At 53.2% G+C, this 19,559-nt stretch overlaps 1 protein-coding gene across 1 annotated transcript in view; it reads left to right on the forward strand.

The window, feature by feature from the left end:
* Nucleotides 1–14,233, forward strand: part of ATOH8 (atonal bHLH transcription factor 8) — a 32,607-nt gene extending 18,374 nt beyond the window's left edge. The window contains exon 3 of the mRNA XM_042981886.1: nucleotides 13,162–14,233. Within this exon, the coding sequence (XP_042837820.1) occupies nucleotides 13,162–13,167 (6 nt within the window). The 3' untranslated portion in view covers nucleotides 13,168–14,233. The remainder of the gene's footprint in view (nucleotides 1–13,161) is intronic.
* Nucleotides 14,234–19,559: the final 5,326 nt, after the last annotated feature.

Below are 19,559 nucleotides of genomic sequence, written 5' to 3' on the forward strand. Positions count from 1 at the left end.
GTTTATCACAATTTCAGGGCCATTAATCTCACCGTCTGAAGGGCTCAGAGGGGGCTGAGATCTACCCTCCCTGCTTGGTGTCAGTGGGCAGGTGTCTGGGCCCCGGACTCTGAAGCCAGCCTCAGCTCTGCCCCGGGGCTGTGTGACTGGGTGGCCGTGTTCAAGTGTCCTGTCTGGAAGATGCCTAGCCTGCCTTCCAGATCTACTCAAGGGTTGATGCACAAAGTATGTGAAGCTGTTTCGTGAACTTCCTCCTCTCTCCCATGTCCTCTGCCTGAGAAATTGGTCTTTGTGGGGCCAAAGGTGCGGAGGGGCGGAGGGCTGGGCAAAGAGGAGTGACTGCTGGCCCCAGGCCCCTGGTTATAATGTAGAGTCAGCCCAATGACCAGAAGTTGCTTTCCAGCCCTGAGGCTTCCCTGCTCCCTACTCAGCCTTGAACACTGTACCCAGCACAGCAGAAGGCCCGGATCCGAGGGGTGGCTGCAGGCCCCCGTTCCTCGCCTGTCCTTGAACTGCTTCTCCCCTTTTATTTGCCCTAGCACACCAGAAAGCTGGTTCTAGGGGAAGATATCAATCCCTGCCTTCCTTGAGCTCCTACTAAAAACATTTCTGGAGGGAGAAGTAGGGAGCCATTCCTTCCTTCAAGACCTTCCTGCCCTCCACCCAGAATTCACAGCCACCTGGGACCTGGCCCAGCTGCCCAACTGCTCCGGCTCTGTGGGCCCCCACCTGAGCCCCTCCTAGCAGCTCAGCCAGAAGCCAGGTCTGACCACCTCACTCCCTGCTCGGGACCCTCAGGGGCTCCCCACAGGCCAAGAGTAGAGGCCATACCCCCTCGTAGGACACCTGACCCTCCCCCAAGTGACCTGGCTCCAGCCGGTCACTCCCTGTGTCCCAATTTACACTCTAGCAACAAGGAACTCCTCGCCCAAAGGGGCTATTTTTGGCCTCTGTGCTCATGTTGTTCCTTCTGCCTGGAATGCCCTTCTCCCCTGTCTGGCTGGCTAACTCCTGCTCATTCTGGAAGGCTCAGTTCCTCCTGGAAGACCTCCCTGACCCCTACCCCAGCCTCCTCCTCAGGGCCTCATAGCATGGCCACTCTACTTGCCTTTACCACAGTGGTGTGTATAGTCTAATTCAGGAGAGTGTCCTATGATATACTGTGAAGTAACGATGTAAGATGTTCTGTTATGTGACGTGCTGAAGCCCATGTTATATTGTTACACTTTTAGCTGGTATGTTACAGGATATATTATGTGATACTATAACCCCCACACTACACTACCTTAAGGCATACAGTGTTTATTTAGTGCCTGCTTCTCCAGTCAGACTGGGTGCCCTTTCATTTTTGTATCCCAGTTTCTGGTGCATAGTAGGCCCCCAAATAATGACACACCATTCCTTCAACTAATATCCACACAGCTGGGACTGAGTATTCCTAGGCTGAAGGCAGAGACTCGAGGGCAGAGACTCGAGGGAAGGATAAACTAGGGACTTCAGGATACAACCAGGGAAATGCTCCTGTGTTCCCTCAGCCCCCTGTTTGGGGAATTTGTGTCCTTGTTCCCTTGAATCAGTGAGGAAAACTTTGCATTTCAGATCACAGAGCCAGCACCTCAAGCAGCAGCTTAAACTAAGTAGGGGTTCCTGTTTCTCAGGAAAGCTGAAGGGAAGCAGCTGCTTCCTGGGCTCCAAGGCTTCTTTCTGTCTTTGCCTCATGGCTACATAGTGGCTGCCACAGCACTGAGCACTTCATCCTCATGTTACATCCAAAGGCAGAACAGGGGCTTTGCTGGAGAGAGCCTTTCTCCTCATCAGTTCAGTCGTCCTGCCCAGACATCCCCTACCTGTCCTAGAAGAAGGGGTGCTCCCCCTGAAAGTGAGAAAGACATCAGGATCTCTCAGTTGGGAGTGCAGCAGGCTCGTGACATGCAGCTACGTGACATCCCTGGAGCATTGGCCCTGATTTGTGACAGGGTGGTTTTCTTCTCAGTGGGGCTAACCGGTGTCCTAACCTTAACCACAGTGCCAGAACCCCGCCTCCGTGAGCTTGCTCCCTCTTCGCCGTGGCTCTGCAAAGTGAGTGCCAATAGCTCCATTTTCAGTTGACGACACTAAGGTTAAAAGAACCTGGGTGACCAGGCTAGGCCACTAGTGACCATGTACCTATCTGTGCTGTGCTTTACACTTTGCAGAGCCCTCTCATGCCTGTTACTCACTTAATTCCTATAGCAACCTCTGGAGACGCGCATTTCTTCCTTCCTTCCTTCCTTCCTTCCTTCCTTCCTTCCTTCCTTCCTTCCTTCCTTCCTTCCTTCCTTCCTTCCTTCCTTCCAAGAGAGTGGGGGAGGGACAGCGACAAGGAAACAGAGGATCTGCAGCGGGCTCTGTGCCCACAGCAGAGAGCATGATGTGGGGCTCAAACTCACCAACCCGCAAGATCATGACTTGAGCCAAAGTCAGATGCCTAACTGATTACACCACCCAGACCTCCCCGAGACACATATTTCTAACCATGGCAGCTAGATGGGGAGGCTGGGACCCAGAGGTGAAGTCACCCAGGTCACACAGCTGGGCAGGCCAGGTGGGGTAAGGCAGGCTCCTCAGCCCCATGACACAGGTGCTCCTGAATCTAGACCATCTCTGTCCTCTGCTGCTCCCAAGGTGGGTATGAGCTGCAGAGAGTGTCTGGCAGTGAAAGGCCCAGGACTGGGAGATGTGGGTCTGAGTCTCAGCCCAGCCACTCATGGGCTTTGTGACCTCAGGGTCTTGCCTTCTCTATGCTCTGCTCCTCCTAAAACACGGATGGAAATGGCCACAGGTGAGCCGGCTTCAAGGAAACAATGGCTGAGAAAGGGCTTTGTCAGCTGGAAATGCTGTGTGGTCAGAGAGGTTCCACGTCCATCAGGGCACTGGGCAGAGGGGCCCCAGTGTCCCCTCCCCACCCAGTGATTTAGAGAATGGATATCAGACTGGGCTGGCCACAGAGGACTTGATTGCATTGCCGCGCAGAGGACACCCTGTCCATCCTGCGCACACACACACGCACGGGTGTCCCGCTGGGTCGGTCTCTAGGCACCGTCTGTCAGGATCAGATGGGGGGCCTCCTACATGGTAGGTTGACTTCCCGTCCAGGTGGGTAGAGGTGTTGCTGAGAATCACCCCACCCAGTCCGTGGCAGTGGTGCTCTCCTGCCCCCCGCAGCCCCACCTGCACGCACACATGGGACATGGGTGGGCGGCCAGAGTGGTTACTGGCAAAGGTTGGCCCACTTTGGCCCACTCACCCCCTCAGCCTATCCACACAGTGATTCTTACTTGTTCAGTCTCTTGAGTTAACAGGAGCAGTAAAAGATGAAGAAAGCATGAGGGTCCTGCACATTTGTTTAAGAATAAATACTTTGGAATGTCCACTGTGCGTCAGACATTGTTCTGGGTGCCGGGTCACGTTGGAGAACAAAACAAACAAAGGCCCCACCCCTTGGAGGGCAGGGCTAAATGACGCAAGGGCCAAGCATAAAAGCTCATAGGGGAGCCCTGGAGGGGCCGTCTTCAGAGCCCACGGCCCTTAATCTGTGCATAGTTCTGACAAGCTGGACTCCCCGGTGTCTCAGATCAGAGCAGCTGAGCAGAAATAACCTATTGAAGTGGTAACCTGGAGCAGGTGCAGGGACAGCGCCCAGAGTCACGGCCAGCGGCCTGATGGTGTGGGAGGAAACAGAAAAACAAAGAGAGCAGTGCCAGAGGCTCAGAAGAGCCAAGAGGCTTGGAGCCGTTTAGTGTCTGGGTAAAGGGCCCCCGAAGCCTCGAGGACCTGTGGAGTCTTCTCTGGCCCGATGTTTCTGGGCTTGACCTTGGGTTGTCAAGAGGAAGCTAAAGTACATCCAGTAACGTCAGGCTGAGAATGCAGGGAAGTGCATCAATTATTAGGAAAGGACCTGTCCAAGCTGTTTTGGCACAGAAAACACGAGGCTTCCTTTCTCTGGGGAAGTCTGCTTCTGTGCAAGAGCTGGTTCTAGGATGTCAGTGCGGGGAGGGCAGGGCTCTGTGTCTGTTTTGCTGTTTGCAGCATCCCCAGTGCCTCAAAGGGAGCCTGGCATGGTCTAAACGCTCCGTAGATGTTTGCCGAAAGAACGGACGAGTGGAAGCCATAGGAAAGGAGGGGTTTCCAGTTGTCCTCCCCAGGATCTAATAGGCAGCTCCTTGCTCTGCCACAGTACTGGGTGGGACCCTGGCAGTCTGAGGTGGAGACACAGTCCTGCCTTGAGGAGCTAACGGGCCAATGGAAGGGAGACACAGATGCACACACGTGTGCTCTGGCACGTGACTGCCTAGGGGCCGGGTGCTTCACGGGGCCGCCACTGTGCTCTTGAGTCCTCCCTACAACCTCCTGCGGTAGATTACTATTATTACCATTTTATAGGTGAAGAAACTGAGGTACAGAGAGGTTAAGGAACGTGCCCAAGGTCACACAGCTGGTAGAATGAGGAAGTCAGGATTCAAACAGAGGCCGTGTGGTGCCACGGCTGGCACATTCAGCCACCGCGCCGTGTTGCCTGTCAGTAGGTGTGCGTGTGCACACGCGTGTGGGTAAAATAATCGTTTCTTGTCCAGTCTCGGCCTTTCCCTTATGTGGCTGGGAGCTACTTTTGTGGTGTCACTGATGGACAGGGTGGCAGTGAGTAAAGAGCCCTGATCAAAGATGTCCCCCACTGTGCCTCCGGAATCTGGCTGTGAGAGGCCCAGGGATGATGAGAAGGGGTAGGGGTGGTGTTTTTCTCACCTTAAAACTGCATTTGCACGCTGTTTTTGTGGAAGTCATTTGATTGTTTGGGCTCTCCAGGGGCTCCATGACCACATGTTATTGCCCCGCTGGTCCTGAAATATCCACAGCTAGACTCCTTCCTGGAGGTCTCCTGGAGAGATACATCGTGATCTTTGCAAAGGCGCGCTGGCCAGCATTTGGGCGTGAATTGGCTTGTCTGCTTGGTTCCCCATCACCCCTGCTGTCAGTTGCAGTAAGGATCAGGGGGGGAGGCACTGAAAGATGCAGGGCAGTGATGGCCAGCGATCCCCAGCTGGGGAAGAAGCAGGTCTGACAGGGATCTGTCAGCACTGCGGTTAGGTGTGTGTGTGTGTATGTGCATAGCGGGGGTGGGGGTGGGGGTGGGGTGAGGGGCATGGGTCAGGGCCCACCGGGAAGCTGCCAGGGAGCAGGGCCTTCCTCACCTGGCTGGGCCACCTGTCTGCCCAGCTGTCTGCTCCCCTCCAGCCTGAGTGCCTCCCCTGGCTGTGGGGCAAGGTCACGGGCTCCTTGAGCTCCTGGGGTCTGGAAGAGCAGTGTGTAGCCGAGTGGAATTGGCTGGACAACATCACAGAATGGGAAGCAGATGGGAAGCTGCAGCAGCTGGGCCTCAGGCCTCTCTCGGGCCAGCTCGACCCTCCCAGTGCTCTGTGCTCTGGGTGGGGTGGGGTGGGGGCCAAGAAAGACAGACAGGCTGATGGACGGGGAGATATAAACAAAGGAGAGGCCAAGAGAAAGTTGGCACAGAGACACATAGGCAAAACATGGAGAAAGAAAGTGAGAGACTGGCAGCCAGAGAGAGCGGCCTGTAGCCCAAGAAGGCGTCAGCGTGGCGGGGGCCGCGGCTCTCCCTGGCCATCCCCTGCAGGCTCAGTGGGCTCCTTCTGGGTTCTGGCCCTGGCTCTGGGAATGCCAGGCCTCCCACTGCCAGCCACCTTTCCCTTAGGCTCAAAGGACAAAGACAGAGATTTTCTTAGAACCAAGGAAGGTGGCAGCTGGGTGGATGGCTTGGGGACTCACCAGCCCGCTTTGCAGTGAAGAAGCTGAGCTGTCCAGAGGTCAGGGGGTCTGCCTTGCTCTGCTGCATCTTAGCAGCATGACCCAGGCCAGTCAGGAAACCGGACCGGCCTCCATTTCCTCATCTGCAAAATGGGAGCAGAGATGGCCACCTCCCAGGGAGTGTGTAAGACAGCACATGCAAAGGAGGGCAGCGTGGTGCCCGGCACGAGGCAGTAGATGGTAGCTCTGAGCGCCGATTCACTCACTTCTGGCCTTAGGCCTGGGAGGACAGCGGTGGACAGGACGACGCGACCCCCTCCTTCCCTCGGGAGCTCGCAGTCGAGGTATGTGGGGTGAGCGAGGGGATGATGATGGCAATCGTACCAACAATAATTCGTGGCACGGAGGGGTGTGGGAGTCCACATACAGTGCCTTGGGAGTGCAGAGGAGAGGCACGTTTTTCTCAGCCTGCAGTGGAGGTGGGGCCTGGGGGGTGAAGAGACTGGACTCGAGTTAGCCCCGATTATCCTGGACCGGGAGACAGCAGGGACCCAGCCACAAAACCCCGCCCTCCTGGAGTTTATGGTCCAGCCGGTGGGAGTAACTCCAAGTGAAGCTTCAGGGCAGCGTGGGTGTGTGGACTGTGCTCTCCCAATGCTTGCCCAGCATACCTGGATCCGGTTCTGCGGCTGGTGTCTTAACACAGGAGGGGGCCCCAGGGTTACCTGCTCTCATCCTCAACGTTGTCTGATGAGGGGGTTCATTCTTCCCGGTAGGACAATTCTTCTGTATGTCACTGACTGACTGAAGTTTGGTCGTCTCCACTGGCCTCAGTCAATGGGGGGCTTAGACTGCTGGACCCACCCATGCTCCCACCTGGGGAGCTGGGGCCCGCAGGGCAGGGGAGCCTCTTAGCTGCCCAGGCAACTCTCTGCACACTAGCCTAGAGCCCCTGGCCACCTCAGCCGCTCCTCTAGTGAGGAGCGAACACAAGGGGGACCGGGCGAATCAATGGCATGTACCAGCAGCAGTGGTTTTCAGTCTCACCCTGGAATTACATCGTCAGCTGCCCCAGGGCAGGGACTCTAACCCCGTGCCTGTCACAGAGCTGGCACCCAGTAGGGACTGAGTACATCTTTGATGAGTGAATGAATTCTCCCAATTCATGGTCCCCAGGCGGATTCCCCTGGCCCACAAGGGGCTCTGGCCGTAACTTTGCAAATCTTAGATGGCTGGGACCTCAGAGGGCCCTCCCAGCCCGGACACAGTGGGATCCTTGATTCACACCGTGTTCCCGCCCTCAGAAAATAGCAGCCAACTCCAACTGCTCATAAATTTCCTGCCTGTCACCCCTGGCGCCCAGGCCAGGCGGGGCGGGAGGCGCTGGGGGTGGGCTGGTCCATACCTGCTTCCAGTTCCCTGGGAAGTTGGGAGGCCAGAAGCCCAGGCCTGTGCTTGTGCCCAGAATAACCTCAGCACAGCCTGGCCCGTGGAGATGTGAAAACACATCTGCCAAATGCAAAGGTGTACAGGCTGGGGTGTTGGAGAAAACACAAACACCAGCAGTTACACAACATAACTCCACTTTCATAAACTGCTATATAGGTGCCAAGCATACTTAAATAATAAAAATTTTAAAATACAAGTAAACAAACACCCAGACAAACAAAAAAAAAATACTATACAGGTAGGTCTGAGCATAAAAATATATGGAACAATAAGTCACCCAAGGCTATCAGTGGTTTGCTCCTAGTGGGGAGACTGAGGTGATTGAAATGTTGTTTCTTCTGTTCACTCTTCTGTATTTTCTAGTTTTTCTATAATTAACATGTCCTACCTGTGTAATGTTTTTTAAAAACTTAACTGCTTTATTGAGATCATATATAGTTCACCTGTTTAAAGTGTCCACTTCAGGGTCGCGTGGGTGGCTCAGTTGGTTAAGCGTCCCACCCTTGCTTTTGGCTCAGGTCATGATCTCACAGTTGGGAGTTTGAGCCCCACATCAGGCTCTGTGCTGATGGTGCGGAGCCTGCTTGGGATTCTCTCTCTTTCCCTCTCTCTCTGCCCCTCCCCTGCTTTGTGTGCACGCTCGCATGCTCTCTCTCTCTCTCAAAATAAATAAATAAATTTAACAACAAAAAAAATTACTTAAAAAAAAATGTGTCCACTTCAGTGGTTTTTAGTATTTTCACACCTATGTGCAGCCATTACCACAATTTTAGAACTTTTGTATCAGGCAAAAAAAAAAAAAAAAAAAAAATACCCTGTATGCTTTACTATTTCTTCCTACCCCACGGTCTTCGCTGTCCCTCAGTCCTAGCCTACTCTGTGGATTTTCCCATTCTGGACAGTTCGTGTAAATGGAATCCTGTGACACATGGTCTTCGGTGCCTGGCTTCTTTCACTCAGCGTACTCCTCTCAGGGTTCATCCATGGTCTGGAAATGTATTGGAGCTTCATTTCTTTTTGTGGCTGAATAATATTCCCTGGCATGGATACACCACACTTTGGTTATCCATTCATGAGGCAAGAGACATGCCTTATGTGATTTTAGAAGTTGTGTCTACATTTTTAAAAACAATCCATTGAAAGCAAATTGGTCAAGATGACATAAACTTACTTTGAGACTTTTCAGCCTGTGATGCCTTTTTATGTTTCTAAACACCCATTAGTCAAACCGAGGACCCAGCTTTTTCCAGGAATGTGAGCCAGCACCTTCCAGTGTTCCCACTGTGTGCCAGGCCCTGCTTGGGGGGGGCAACGCTCCATTGTCTCATTGATTCTTGGCAACTGGAAGGTGAGTACTGTTACTAGGTTCACTATAAAGATGAGGAAACTGAGGCATAGAGAGGTTAACTCACTTGCCCAGAGCCCCATAGCCTGCTGACTTTGGGGCCAAGGTGAACCCCAATGTTCTGCGTTTAGAACCAAACACAGAACCCCCTTCCCAGCCCAAACGTGGGTGTACTTAAAAGTGAAAGAAAAAATAATACCTAATAGCATGGGTCTTGAAAAATACTTTTCCCACGTCCTCTCTGTTTGTCTTTCATATTTTTTTTAAATTTTTAAAAATGTTTATTCATTTGAGAGAGAGAGAGAGAGACAGTGCGATCAGGAGCGGGACAGGGAGAGAGGGAGACACAGAGTCCAAAGCAAGCTCCAGGCTCTGAGCCATTAGCACAGGGCCTGACACAGGGCTCGAACTCATGAACTGTGAGATCATGACCTGAGCCAAAGTCGGACGCTCAACCAACCAACTGAACCAGCCAGGCGCCCCTCGTGTTTTTGTTTTAAACTAACATCTGAAACCTGACTATTCTTTTTAGGACAAACTAATGCAAAAAAAAAAAAAAATAGGGATTTCCGTTTCACTAGATGTCTTTTTCTGCATGTGGAAGGCTGTATCCAAATTGCTAAAATGTAAAAAAAAAAAAAAAAAAAAATGTATAATTTAAAAATAATGAAAAATGGTTAAGTAGATAACATGGACTGAAAATGAATTTAAAAGGTAAAATACCTTAGAAAGCAGACACAGTCATTTTTAAATGCCCCTAAAATGGTAAAATTGCCCTGCAATACACAGAAGTGATCAAAAGAGGAAACCAATCCACCTAAAGCCAGAGACAGACTTGGTAAGCAGAGGACAGAGTCAGAATAAGAAACTGGAGGTGAACAAAAGCAAAAAAAGATGCAGAATTGTTTCAGGATTCACAACAATTACCCCAAGTTTCCCTAAAGCATAGGTGTATTTTCAAAAATGCGAAGTTACATTTGAAACAGGAAACATACTCCATGGTATATAAAAGCTATGGTGAATAAAAAGCCTGTGACTGGAAATATTTATTCACGTGTTCAACAAATATTTATCAAGATGCTAGTATGTGTCCAGACTGTTCTAGGCTCTCGGGCTACGTCAGGGAACAAAACAGACCATGTCCCTGTCCTTGTGGAGCTGATGTTCTGACCACAAATGATGTTCTGACCACAAATGAACAGATTAAAAAAAATGATTTCTAGGGGCGCCTGGGTGGCGCAGTCGGTTAAGCGTCCGACTTCAGCCAGGTCACGATCTCGCGGTCCGTGAGTTCGAGCCCCGCGTCAGGCTCTGGGCTGATGGCTCGGAGCCTGGAGCCTGTTTCCGATTCTGGGTCTCCCTCTCTCTCTGCCCCTCCCCCGTTCATGCTCTGTCTCTCTCTGTCCCAAAAATAAAATAAAAAACGTTGAAAAAAAAATTAAAAAAAAAAAAAATGATTTCTAAATGTGATAGACTCAGCCACTTTGCCACTCTGACCAAATCACCTCCATCGGACTCAGCATGTCAGGCCTCGGAAAGGGACCTGGGAGGCCATCTTGCCTAGTCGTGTTCAAAGTTTATTTTCACTGCAGAACCTGTTTAAAGGGCATCTTCTGTGGTAAGGGGCTGGGATGTAGGAGATTTCTGTGAGCAGTGAGCCAAGAGCCTTTCCCCTCTGTACCCAGAGCCTTGGCCCAAAGAGGAAACACCACCTATAAATCCCAGAGCTGGATGGGGTTCGGGAGGCCCTCTCAGGCTGTGCTTCTATATGAGGTGACATAGGATGTTGACACCAGTTTCATGAGAAGGGGTCTATAGTACGGTTGCCAAAGTTGGGGGTATTTGCCAGCCCTCTCTGTTGCATTTGTAATTATGTGCCTGTAATTAATACACACACGCATACACCCTGCCCCTTCTGAAGGGGCATCCATGGGTTTGTCTCCTAACCCCTCAGCCACAGCTGATCTGTGGAGGAAATCTGATTGAGGCTGGACCACCGGCTGCCTCCACTGGGACATTTGAGTTGGGGCACTGAGAGACTGGGCCAGCTGGTAGGCAGGAAGGAAGCAGTTACTTGATGTGGCCGAGTGCTGCTTCTGGGAGGCACCTAGAGGGAAGGGCCACAGATTGACTCAGGGTGCAGTTGTGATCACAGGATCATAGGAGTTCAGAAAACAACGAGTAAATAAAGTCTTGTGAATTTCTTCATTGCAGGACTTTTCAGTCCTTTAATACGCTAATATAGGTAGTGACTTTCCAAGGTGGGGTCAAGGTCTAAAATGTTTCCCAGATTCCCAGATGGGATAACCTCACCTGCCTAACGTTCATACCCTTTGGGGGGAGTGCAAATCCATGTGTGTGCTGTACAAGTGAAGGAATTAAGCACAGAGAGGGAGAGTGAGTTCCCCAAAGTCACAAAGCTGGTTGATCACAGAGGAGGTCCTGGCACCCAAGGCCTCCTGGTGTTTTCCCACCATGCCCCATTTGACATAAGACTTCCACGTATGGATGATACGTGTGCTGGGATTCCTGTACCGAGGTGGGCGGTGGGAACACAGGTCCAGTGTAGACACCAGGGAAAGGGTGGGAGCAAGAACTGAAGGTCAGGCTTTGGTGAGAAGAACCTGGCTCCCCTTGCTCTTGGGTGGTAGTCATGGCTTCCGCAGGGCCTGAGGGCCAATAGCGAGCCCGGGCAGGGCCCTGGCGCCTTGACCGAGTAGCCAGTGGGACAGCTCCGGCCCGCCTGCCCAGCCAGCCTTCTGCCCGAATCCCCAGACCGCAGGCCGGCTGGACAGAAAGGAACTCTGGGCCCTTCTCCGCAGGGCCCGCCCAGGCAGCCAGCGACTGGCTGACGCGGGCTGTAAATCACCCCGTGGACCACAGACCCTGTGCCATCCCCACGGGTTTCCTTTCCGCCTCTTAATCCTCCTCCTCAGACTCGGTAACAAAAAGCAGATTCCTGCTGGGGCCAGCCACGCACCGCACTGTGGGCTCAGAGGATGTGAGCCGGGACTCACCCCATCAAGATGCTCCCTCTTCTTTCCTTTCTCCCTTCTCAGCCTCTGTTAGCTAGGGGACGCCCCCTCCTCCTGGCCCAGCTCTCGCCCTCCTCGGACCCCACTTCCAGCCTTACCCCAGCCTCACACCCTGGCCGCTGGCCAAGCCCGGCGCCCCACGCCTGCGAGGCTCACCGGGGCCTGTGGTTGGCAGGCCCTCCAGGCTGTGGTTTGGCCCCATCCCGGCTCCCCAAGCCTCCGGTTCAGCAGAAGCAGCTTCTCTGTGGTAGAACAAACATTGTCGATCCGCATTCGAATCCTGACGGCCGCCAGCTTCCAGCGCCCCCTCTCCACCAGCGATGGCTCACCTCTGAGATGAGGGTGCGGAGAAAGCCCCCCTGGCATGGTGGAGGTGCCTGACAGATGTTTTGCTTCAAAAACGAGTACTTAGCTGTTTGTTCAGGGTTGTTGCAAGAATCCCAGAGAAGCGGTATTTGGAGCTGCTTTCGTAGGAGTGTGCTGTGCCAGGTTAGGGCACTGCTGTTGCTCTTTGGCGTGTTTGGGTAGACTTGGAGGCCTCGCAGACCGCCCCCCCCCCCACCGCCACAGTGCTGACCTCCCCCAGAACCTGAAGTCCCAGCAGCCCCTGTGACCTTTCCCTGTCTCCTGTCCCTGGTAGCAAGTCACACCCTGCGGTCAGTTTTCTCATGAGCGACACCAGGTTCAGGTGCCAGAGTGAGGGTTCCAAAGGTCAGGACTGCGAGACGCACACGACGGTGCAACCTAGTGGTTTTCAAACTAGGCTCCTGCGCACCCTAGGTTCTCAGAGATGTCCCAGGCCTCCGTTGGAGGGAATACACCCTGTGACCCCCTCTCCCTGTGTCCTCCCTACCCTGCTGCTGCAAACACACCAGACCATGTTTATCTGTTTTCTGTGTTAGGGTTTCACGGGTTAGACTTCACTTCTGCTGCTTAAAAGAAAGTTTGAAAATTACTGACCTGCTCTAGCTGTGTCAGGAGAACACTGAGGCCCAGAGGAGTTAAGTGACTTGTCTCAGGTCACCCACCTGGTGGGGTGGATGGACAGCACCTAGAGGAGGCCCCTGGACGCCTGGCATAGTGCTCTTGTCTGAACAGCGTAGGGAAAAGGGGCTGCAGGTGGTCATTCCTGTGGGGGGGGGGGCAGACCTGACTCACATACCTCAGAGGTGTGACCCGGAGGACTGTGTTATCAGCACCAGGTGTCCCTGAGTCCCCCTCTAGCCCCTGCAGCCCTGCCCATATCCCCAAAGCGGCCAAGTCAGCAATGGCTCTGAAATGCAGAGTGAGGAGTAAGGGGACAGTGTGGGCTCTGGAGGCAGCCAGTTCTGGGTCCAGATGCCGGCTCTATCACTTACTGAACCCCTCAGGATGCAGTCCCCTGCCTGAGCCACACAGGTCCCTCCCGGGGCAGGAGCCAGCAAGGATCAAGAGAGAGGAGGTGCTGGGGTGCCAGCTCCTGGGATCAGCTGGCCTTTAGGAAAGAGTCAGGAGAGTCAAGTTTTTCTGATGGTTGGTTGTTTCTTTCAGGAGTGACTGGCCCCGGTCTAGACCAAGGATGCTTCCGTGGGCCCTCGTTCTGGTCAAGCCCGAGGAGAAGGTGAGCTCTCCAAGTCCAGCCTTGTCTTCTCCAGGATTCCACCAGATGCTCAGACCACTGCCTCTCAGGGTGGGGCAGGGGCACACCTGCCTCCCTCTTGCCCTCCTGTCCCCCCTCAGCCACTCTGGTGACTCTGCACTTTGCCTCGGCCTGGTGGGGAGGGGAGAGCAAAGCCTCCCCCTTGCCCAGGGCCTGAGGCCCCTGTCTGGCTGCAGAAATTCATTGCCAAAGATTCCACAGAGACACTGAAGAAATGGTGGTGACAAAACCCCATGGCAAAAAGCCACCCCATTGCTCTAGGACTTTTGCTCCTCCTGTTGCCCGAGTTCCATCTCAAGCCAAAGACGAGTCAGCGATCCCACAGGAAACTCATGGAAGGGATGGACATTTGGTGACCATTGGCAGCACTCAACCTTCTGACCTGGCACTCTCTTTCTACGCTGGGTCCTGAGCTGGTTGGGTATAAGATAAGCCTTCTGGGGGCTGTGAGAAGGGGCTGGGGGTGCTTATATGGAGTGGGATGTGAGATCCTGGCCCTCTTCTCTCCTTCCCACTGGCTGCCTAGGCCTCTGACCCTGTTTGTCAGTGTTCTGGTCCAGGTTTCTTGGGCCCTGAGCATCATGGCAAGGGAGTAAGGGGGAAAAGAAACCAATTTGACCACCCTGTACCCCACCCCAGGGTCTTGTCCCCCAAGGTGACCAGCCTAAAAGGTCTTTGCTCCCCAGCCAGCCCAGCCAGCCACTCCTTGCCCATGGCCCACCCTCCTGGCTGGGAAAACAAGATGGTGCCCTGTATGAAGGCCAGTAGTCTGTTCCCGGTTATGCAAGGGGTGGGCAGAGGGAAGGAAGGGACCAGGGAAATGGGCCAGTACGGTGGCGAGGGGCATGTTCAAAGCCAAGGCCTATTCCTTCCTTGTGCTCAAAAGGCCAAAGCTGTTCACATCTGTGCTCAACCATCTGCTTCAAATTGAAGTAAAAGCCCAAACATGTAAAGAAAACACTTGCTCGTGTTGAATGGACTCTGTGGGCGACCAGGACTTTGGCTGGTCAGTTAAGGGGGAGTTGTGGGAGGAGGGGAGAGGCTGGTGTCGGCCTAGAAGTTGAGCATGTGAGTGTGTGTGTGTGTGTGTGTGTGTGTGTGTGTGTGCGTGTGTCAGGGTGTAGGGAGCCCTCACCAAGACCTCAAATCTGGACTAGTGACCAGGAGGCCTGGTCAGAAACATGTGAGGAGCTCTTTCCACTTCATACCTCACTTAATCCATTCCACGAGTTTATGAGGTGGGAACTGTCATTTTAATCCCATTTTACAGATGAAGAAATAAGGCCCCAAGGAGACAGTGATGGATCTGGCCCCCAAATCAGGGTGATCTCACGCCACATCCTGTGCTCTTACCCCCTTTCTGTCCCCATAGTCCAGTCCCAGCCCAAAGTCTTTGTGTGGCCTTGTCACATCACTTCACCTCAGTGGGCATTCGGGGGTGGGGAAGAGGTCATAAGATAAGAATGGGGAGAGGACTCTCAAGGGCAGGGCTGCCCAGGGAGATGGGAGGTGATGAGGAAAGGAGCTATGCTCCTGCAGGGTGCACATTTGTCCCTTGGTTCAGCCCAGCCACGCCGTCTCTGTCTGCTCCCTGGGATCCTGGACCGGGTCCTGAATGTCTGCAGGTGCAGCTGACTGACAGGAACTCCTCCCCCTGCACTAGTGTTTCCCAGGCACGGCCCTTTGCCAAGAACCAGGTTGTTGGACAGGTCCTGGATCTGGGACAGAAGTAGGGGACCCAGACTGCTCAGAGCACTCCTCAGAGCAAAGGTGCCCTGCAAGACAGAATGGACTTGGGATGGGGGCTACAAGGGGATGGTCACTGGGGTGCCCAGGTGGCTCAGTCGATTGAGCATCCAGCTCTGGATTTCAGCTCAGGTCATGATCTCATGGTGGGGAGATCAAGCTCTGCGTTAGGCTCAGCACTGACAGCATGGAGCCTGCTTGGGATTCTCTCTCTCCGCCCCCCCTCCCCCCCCCCCCCCCCGCTCTCTCACTGCCCCTTTCCACTCTTTCTCAAAATAAACATTAAAAAAAAAAAAAGGTTGGTCACCTAGGGCTCCAGGCACAAGGCATAGCCCCACTCACTTGTCTCCCTGACTTTCTGAGTATCTCTGGTGACACTTCCTAGGGAAGCAGGAAATGTGGACCAAACAGCATGAAACTTATTGACATAAGAGGACCCTTTCTGTTACCAAAAGGTGGGGAGGTACCCTCATCCTGCCACCAGGGGACCAGACCCCATGGCCTTACCACCTAGAAACAACCCGTGGCCTCCACTCCCACCCCTCTCTTATTCTTGGCCTTTGTAACATACTTCCCTTTCGTTCTGAAGCATCTATTGGTCATTAGCTGCATATCAGACATTAAGCTGGGTGTTCACAATGGAGGAATGGATCTCACACAGCACCTGTCTTCATGGAGCTCATGGACCTGCAGGCAGATAAGCAAATAATTATGATACAGTCAGATGACTAAGATGTTGTTGGGAATTTCAGGCAATTCCTCCAAAGAGGCCTTGGGAGTTGGGTCTTGAAGGATGAACAGAAGTTTTCTCTGTGCAGAAGAATGGGAAAAGGGCTTTCTGTGCATAGGAATACATAGCCCTGGTGGGACATTGGAATCACCTAAGGAGATTATGATTACTGATATGAAGTATTTATGCCAAAGTCCCATCTCCAGAAACTCCGATGTATTGGTCTGGAGTGTGACTTGGGCATTGGGATTTTTTTATGTTTAATTTTGAGAGAGAGAGAGAGGGGGGGGGCAGAGAGAGAGGGAGACACAGAATCCAAAGCAGGCTCCAGGCTCTGAGCTGTCAGCACAGAGCCCAACACAGAGCTTGAACCCATGAACCGTGAGATCATGACCTGAGCCAAAGTCGGCGCTCAACCAACTGAGCCACCCAAGTGTCCCTGGCACTGGGATTTTTAAAAGCTCCCTAAGTGATTCCAAAGTGCTGGCAAGATTGAGAGCTACTGGTTTAAGTGGGCTCAGGTTTCTGACAAAAAAGTGATTTAGAATCACTGATGTGGGATACAGGCCGGGCCAAAAATGTGGATGGGTGGACGTGGGTGTGTGTGTATAGCTCTGTGTGCACATGCGTGCACATATGTGTGTGAACGATTGAAAGTTCATGCTTTTCTTTCTTTTTCTTTCTTTTTCATGCTTCTCCCCCAGCACAGCCGCTTGTGTTTGTGCATACACACACACACACACACACACACACACACACAAATGTACACTCCTTCTTGCATACACATGCACACCTGTATACACGCTTGCAGATATTCCCAGGGAAGGGCGATCCATTTGAGGTAGATTGAGATTGCCAATTTCACTGGCAGCCTTTCAGGCCATTTTATGGAAGCAGCCAGGCAAGAAGACCCTCGACAGGATAAAAATTATGAAGAGCCACCCCCCTCACATCCCAGTCCAGCGGAGGGTTTGTGATCACAGAGCCCTGCAGGTTTGTTTGCGGCACAGCCTCCTGCTTTGTTGTTTGCTCTGCGTCCTGAGCCCACGTGCCGGTGATGGCTCATCAATCACCAGCCACAGAGGGACCCAGGGGACCTGCGAGTGACACATATGTCTGTGTGTGTACCTCTGAGTGCCTGCCTGGTTCCTGCAGCATGTGTGCTTCCTGCTCTCCGCAGGACACAAACCACAAAGAACTGCTCCAGGACTCGGAGTTCCCAGCTCCACCCAGCTTTATAAAACTTCAAAAACTCTGTGCACATCAGCTGCACTGCTTCCTGGTTCCGGCCCCACATCATCCCAGAAGAGAGGCTTAAGTTCTGGGGAGGGCGGTCCATGAGTCCCTGGGCCTTTCTGGGCTCACAGCTGGGCCAGGGCCCCAGGTGGATTCTGTCTCCCCACACAGTGACTCCTTCCTGTCCCCATCACCATCACTCTGGCCTGAGACATCCTCCTACCCTCCCTCTACCAACCTGAGTCCTCCAAGGGCCCTGGGCTGTCCTTCTTTCTCCGACCCACCCTCACCCCTCTCCCCTTTCTCACCAGCCTGCCAGGAGGAGGGGCAGGTCCCAGGGGCCAGAACAGGTAACAGCATGTAGGGACTGTGCTGGGAGCTGGAGGAACCCACAGAGCCCCTCATGCCCGTGATCCAGGGCGGAGATGTGGGCAAGTGCTGTGCTGTGGTCAGCCATGGTAGGCCAGCTGGGGGGCCGGAGCTGGTAATGCACTTGCTTCCCTCTGTCCATGCTGTTTTCTGAGCAGCAACGTAGTCATCACCAGTAGCCCAGTGACAGTCTGGCCTTCTCAGAGCAAGACTTGGACATCTCCAAGTGTTTCCTTCAAGGGGACTTGTAATGCCATTCACTCCGACCTCTTGCTGCCGCCAATCCTGCACAGCTGTGTTCTGTTTCCAGGCTCCAGGAGCACAGGGAGGCATGGAGGGGGACCTGCCTGGGAGGCGGGGTGGGGGTGGGGGGCCAGAGGAAAGGCAGCTGGCTTTTCCTTTGCTACCGCCCCCCCCACCCCATCCTGGTTCTCACCTTGGCACACTCCTCCCCTCTGATACCCCAGACCCCAGACAAGCTCTGTTTGCCTTCCTGAAGCCGGGCACCCCCAAGGAACTTGTATTTATAAATAACGACCTGGTTTTACAGATATTTGGGCACATGTCTAATCTCCAGATGAGGTATGAATTCCTAGAAGGCAAAGATTGGGTCTACTTCATCTCCAAATCCTCGAAAAGGCCTTGCAAAATGTATATATCGGTTTCTTTGTTAAATGAATAAAAAAGTGGAAAATATGGTGATTCCCGCATTTACTTTCTTCCTTCCACAAATAGCTACCACGCAGCTAATTTGTTCAAGATCCCGAGAGAGTGGGACACAGGCGTTTTCCAAAACCTCAAAGAGGCTCCAAGGGAGAAGGGCCAGAGCAGAGTGGAGCCTGGGCTGTGGGGCCTTTTGCTCTTTCTGCAGCTGAGCCTTTTGAGACCCTGCGAAGAGGACAGCTTCATAGCACACGGGCCAGGCACGGAGGAGGTAAACTGCTGTGGACCGGGTGTGGATGAATGAATGAGCGCTGCCACACCCCCTGACCGCCTGCCTCAGACATCACCAATCAGCGGTGGCTCTCCTTCCCGGGCTCTGCGGTCGGAGTGTCTGACCGCGCTCTGGGCAGTCACTGTTAATCAATCGAAGAGATGCGCTCTCTCTGCCTTCCTGGAGCAAGTTTCGGTAGGAACACCCTCAGACCAGCCTGCTGGGTGCACCGCCAGGAAGACCGGACTGAGGCTAGGTTAGAAGGCCTGCCTTCGCTATTGCTCATGGGGCTGTGTGGCGCCCCTGGCTGGCCTGTCTTTGATATGTTCCCGGCTGACCCTTCCTCCGCTGTGGCTGATAGTGGTTTATTTCTGAAGTCCTTCCCCTGGGCCCATCTCCGCCGGGGCAAAGTCCAGGTTCCTTAGCTGCCCAACAGATCTGTGGCCAGTGGTCCCTGCTGTCTTCCAGCGTCTCCAACGTCCCCCCCAGTCTCCATGACCCCCAGTTTGGCATCCCGGGGTGCTGGCCAAATTTCAGGTTCCTTTTCTCTGGCTGCCCCTGAAACAACATGCTTTCTGAACCCTAGTGTTTGCTGCAGTGGAAACGGTTCCTTTTCAATCTTTCCTTTGCGTCAGATCCACCTAGGCCCCCTGGTTCCTCCCAGAACTGGAGTTCTCCCAGTCCCGAACCTGGGCACCCAGAGGGACCCTGCTTTACCCAACAACAGTGGCCTAGGTCCTAAGGGTTCCTCTCTCCTGTTGAGATATGAATAAAAACATCTCCACCTCCATCCTGTCTTCACAGAAGGCCAGCATCGCTCCAGATCTCTGAGAATTCTCGGGGGCCTTATATCCCCATGGTTATCTCAGCTTTGACTTCTTGGGTCCAGTGAATTCATAATCTCTCTGCCAGTTGCCTCCTATGGCTGATGCTGTCTCTCTAACCTGCTTCAGCTCCAGGGAACACAGCCACATTTCCTCGATTTCCCCCAAACATCACTCACATATGGCAGTTGTATGTAGAGGAATTATTTTTCTCTTTCTTGATGATTTTTAAAGAAATGTTTATACTCACACACAAAAAACAAACAAGGCCTTGCCTTTTTCTTCCCAATTTATTTAGCTGATTTCATATATTTTTGACAGGTTCATCATGTTTCCGGCAGTTATAAATATTTTCCCCTCTGGCTTCACTCCCTGACACTACATTTCTGGGCTGTGACTCACCCTAAGTTGTCCCACAGCTGGGGCTTGAATCCAGCCTTTTTTCTTCAA

The sequence above is a fragment of the Panthera tigris genome, chromosome A3, assembly GCF_018350195.1.
Source record: "Panthera tigris isolate Pti1 chromosome A3, P.tigris_Pti1_mat1.1, whole genome shotgun sequence".
In the NCBI taxonomy this organism is placed as follows: Eukaryota; Metazoa; Chordata; class Mammalia; order Carnivora; family Felidae; genus Panthera; species Panthera tigris.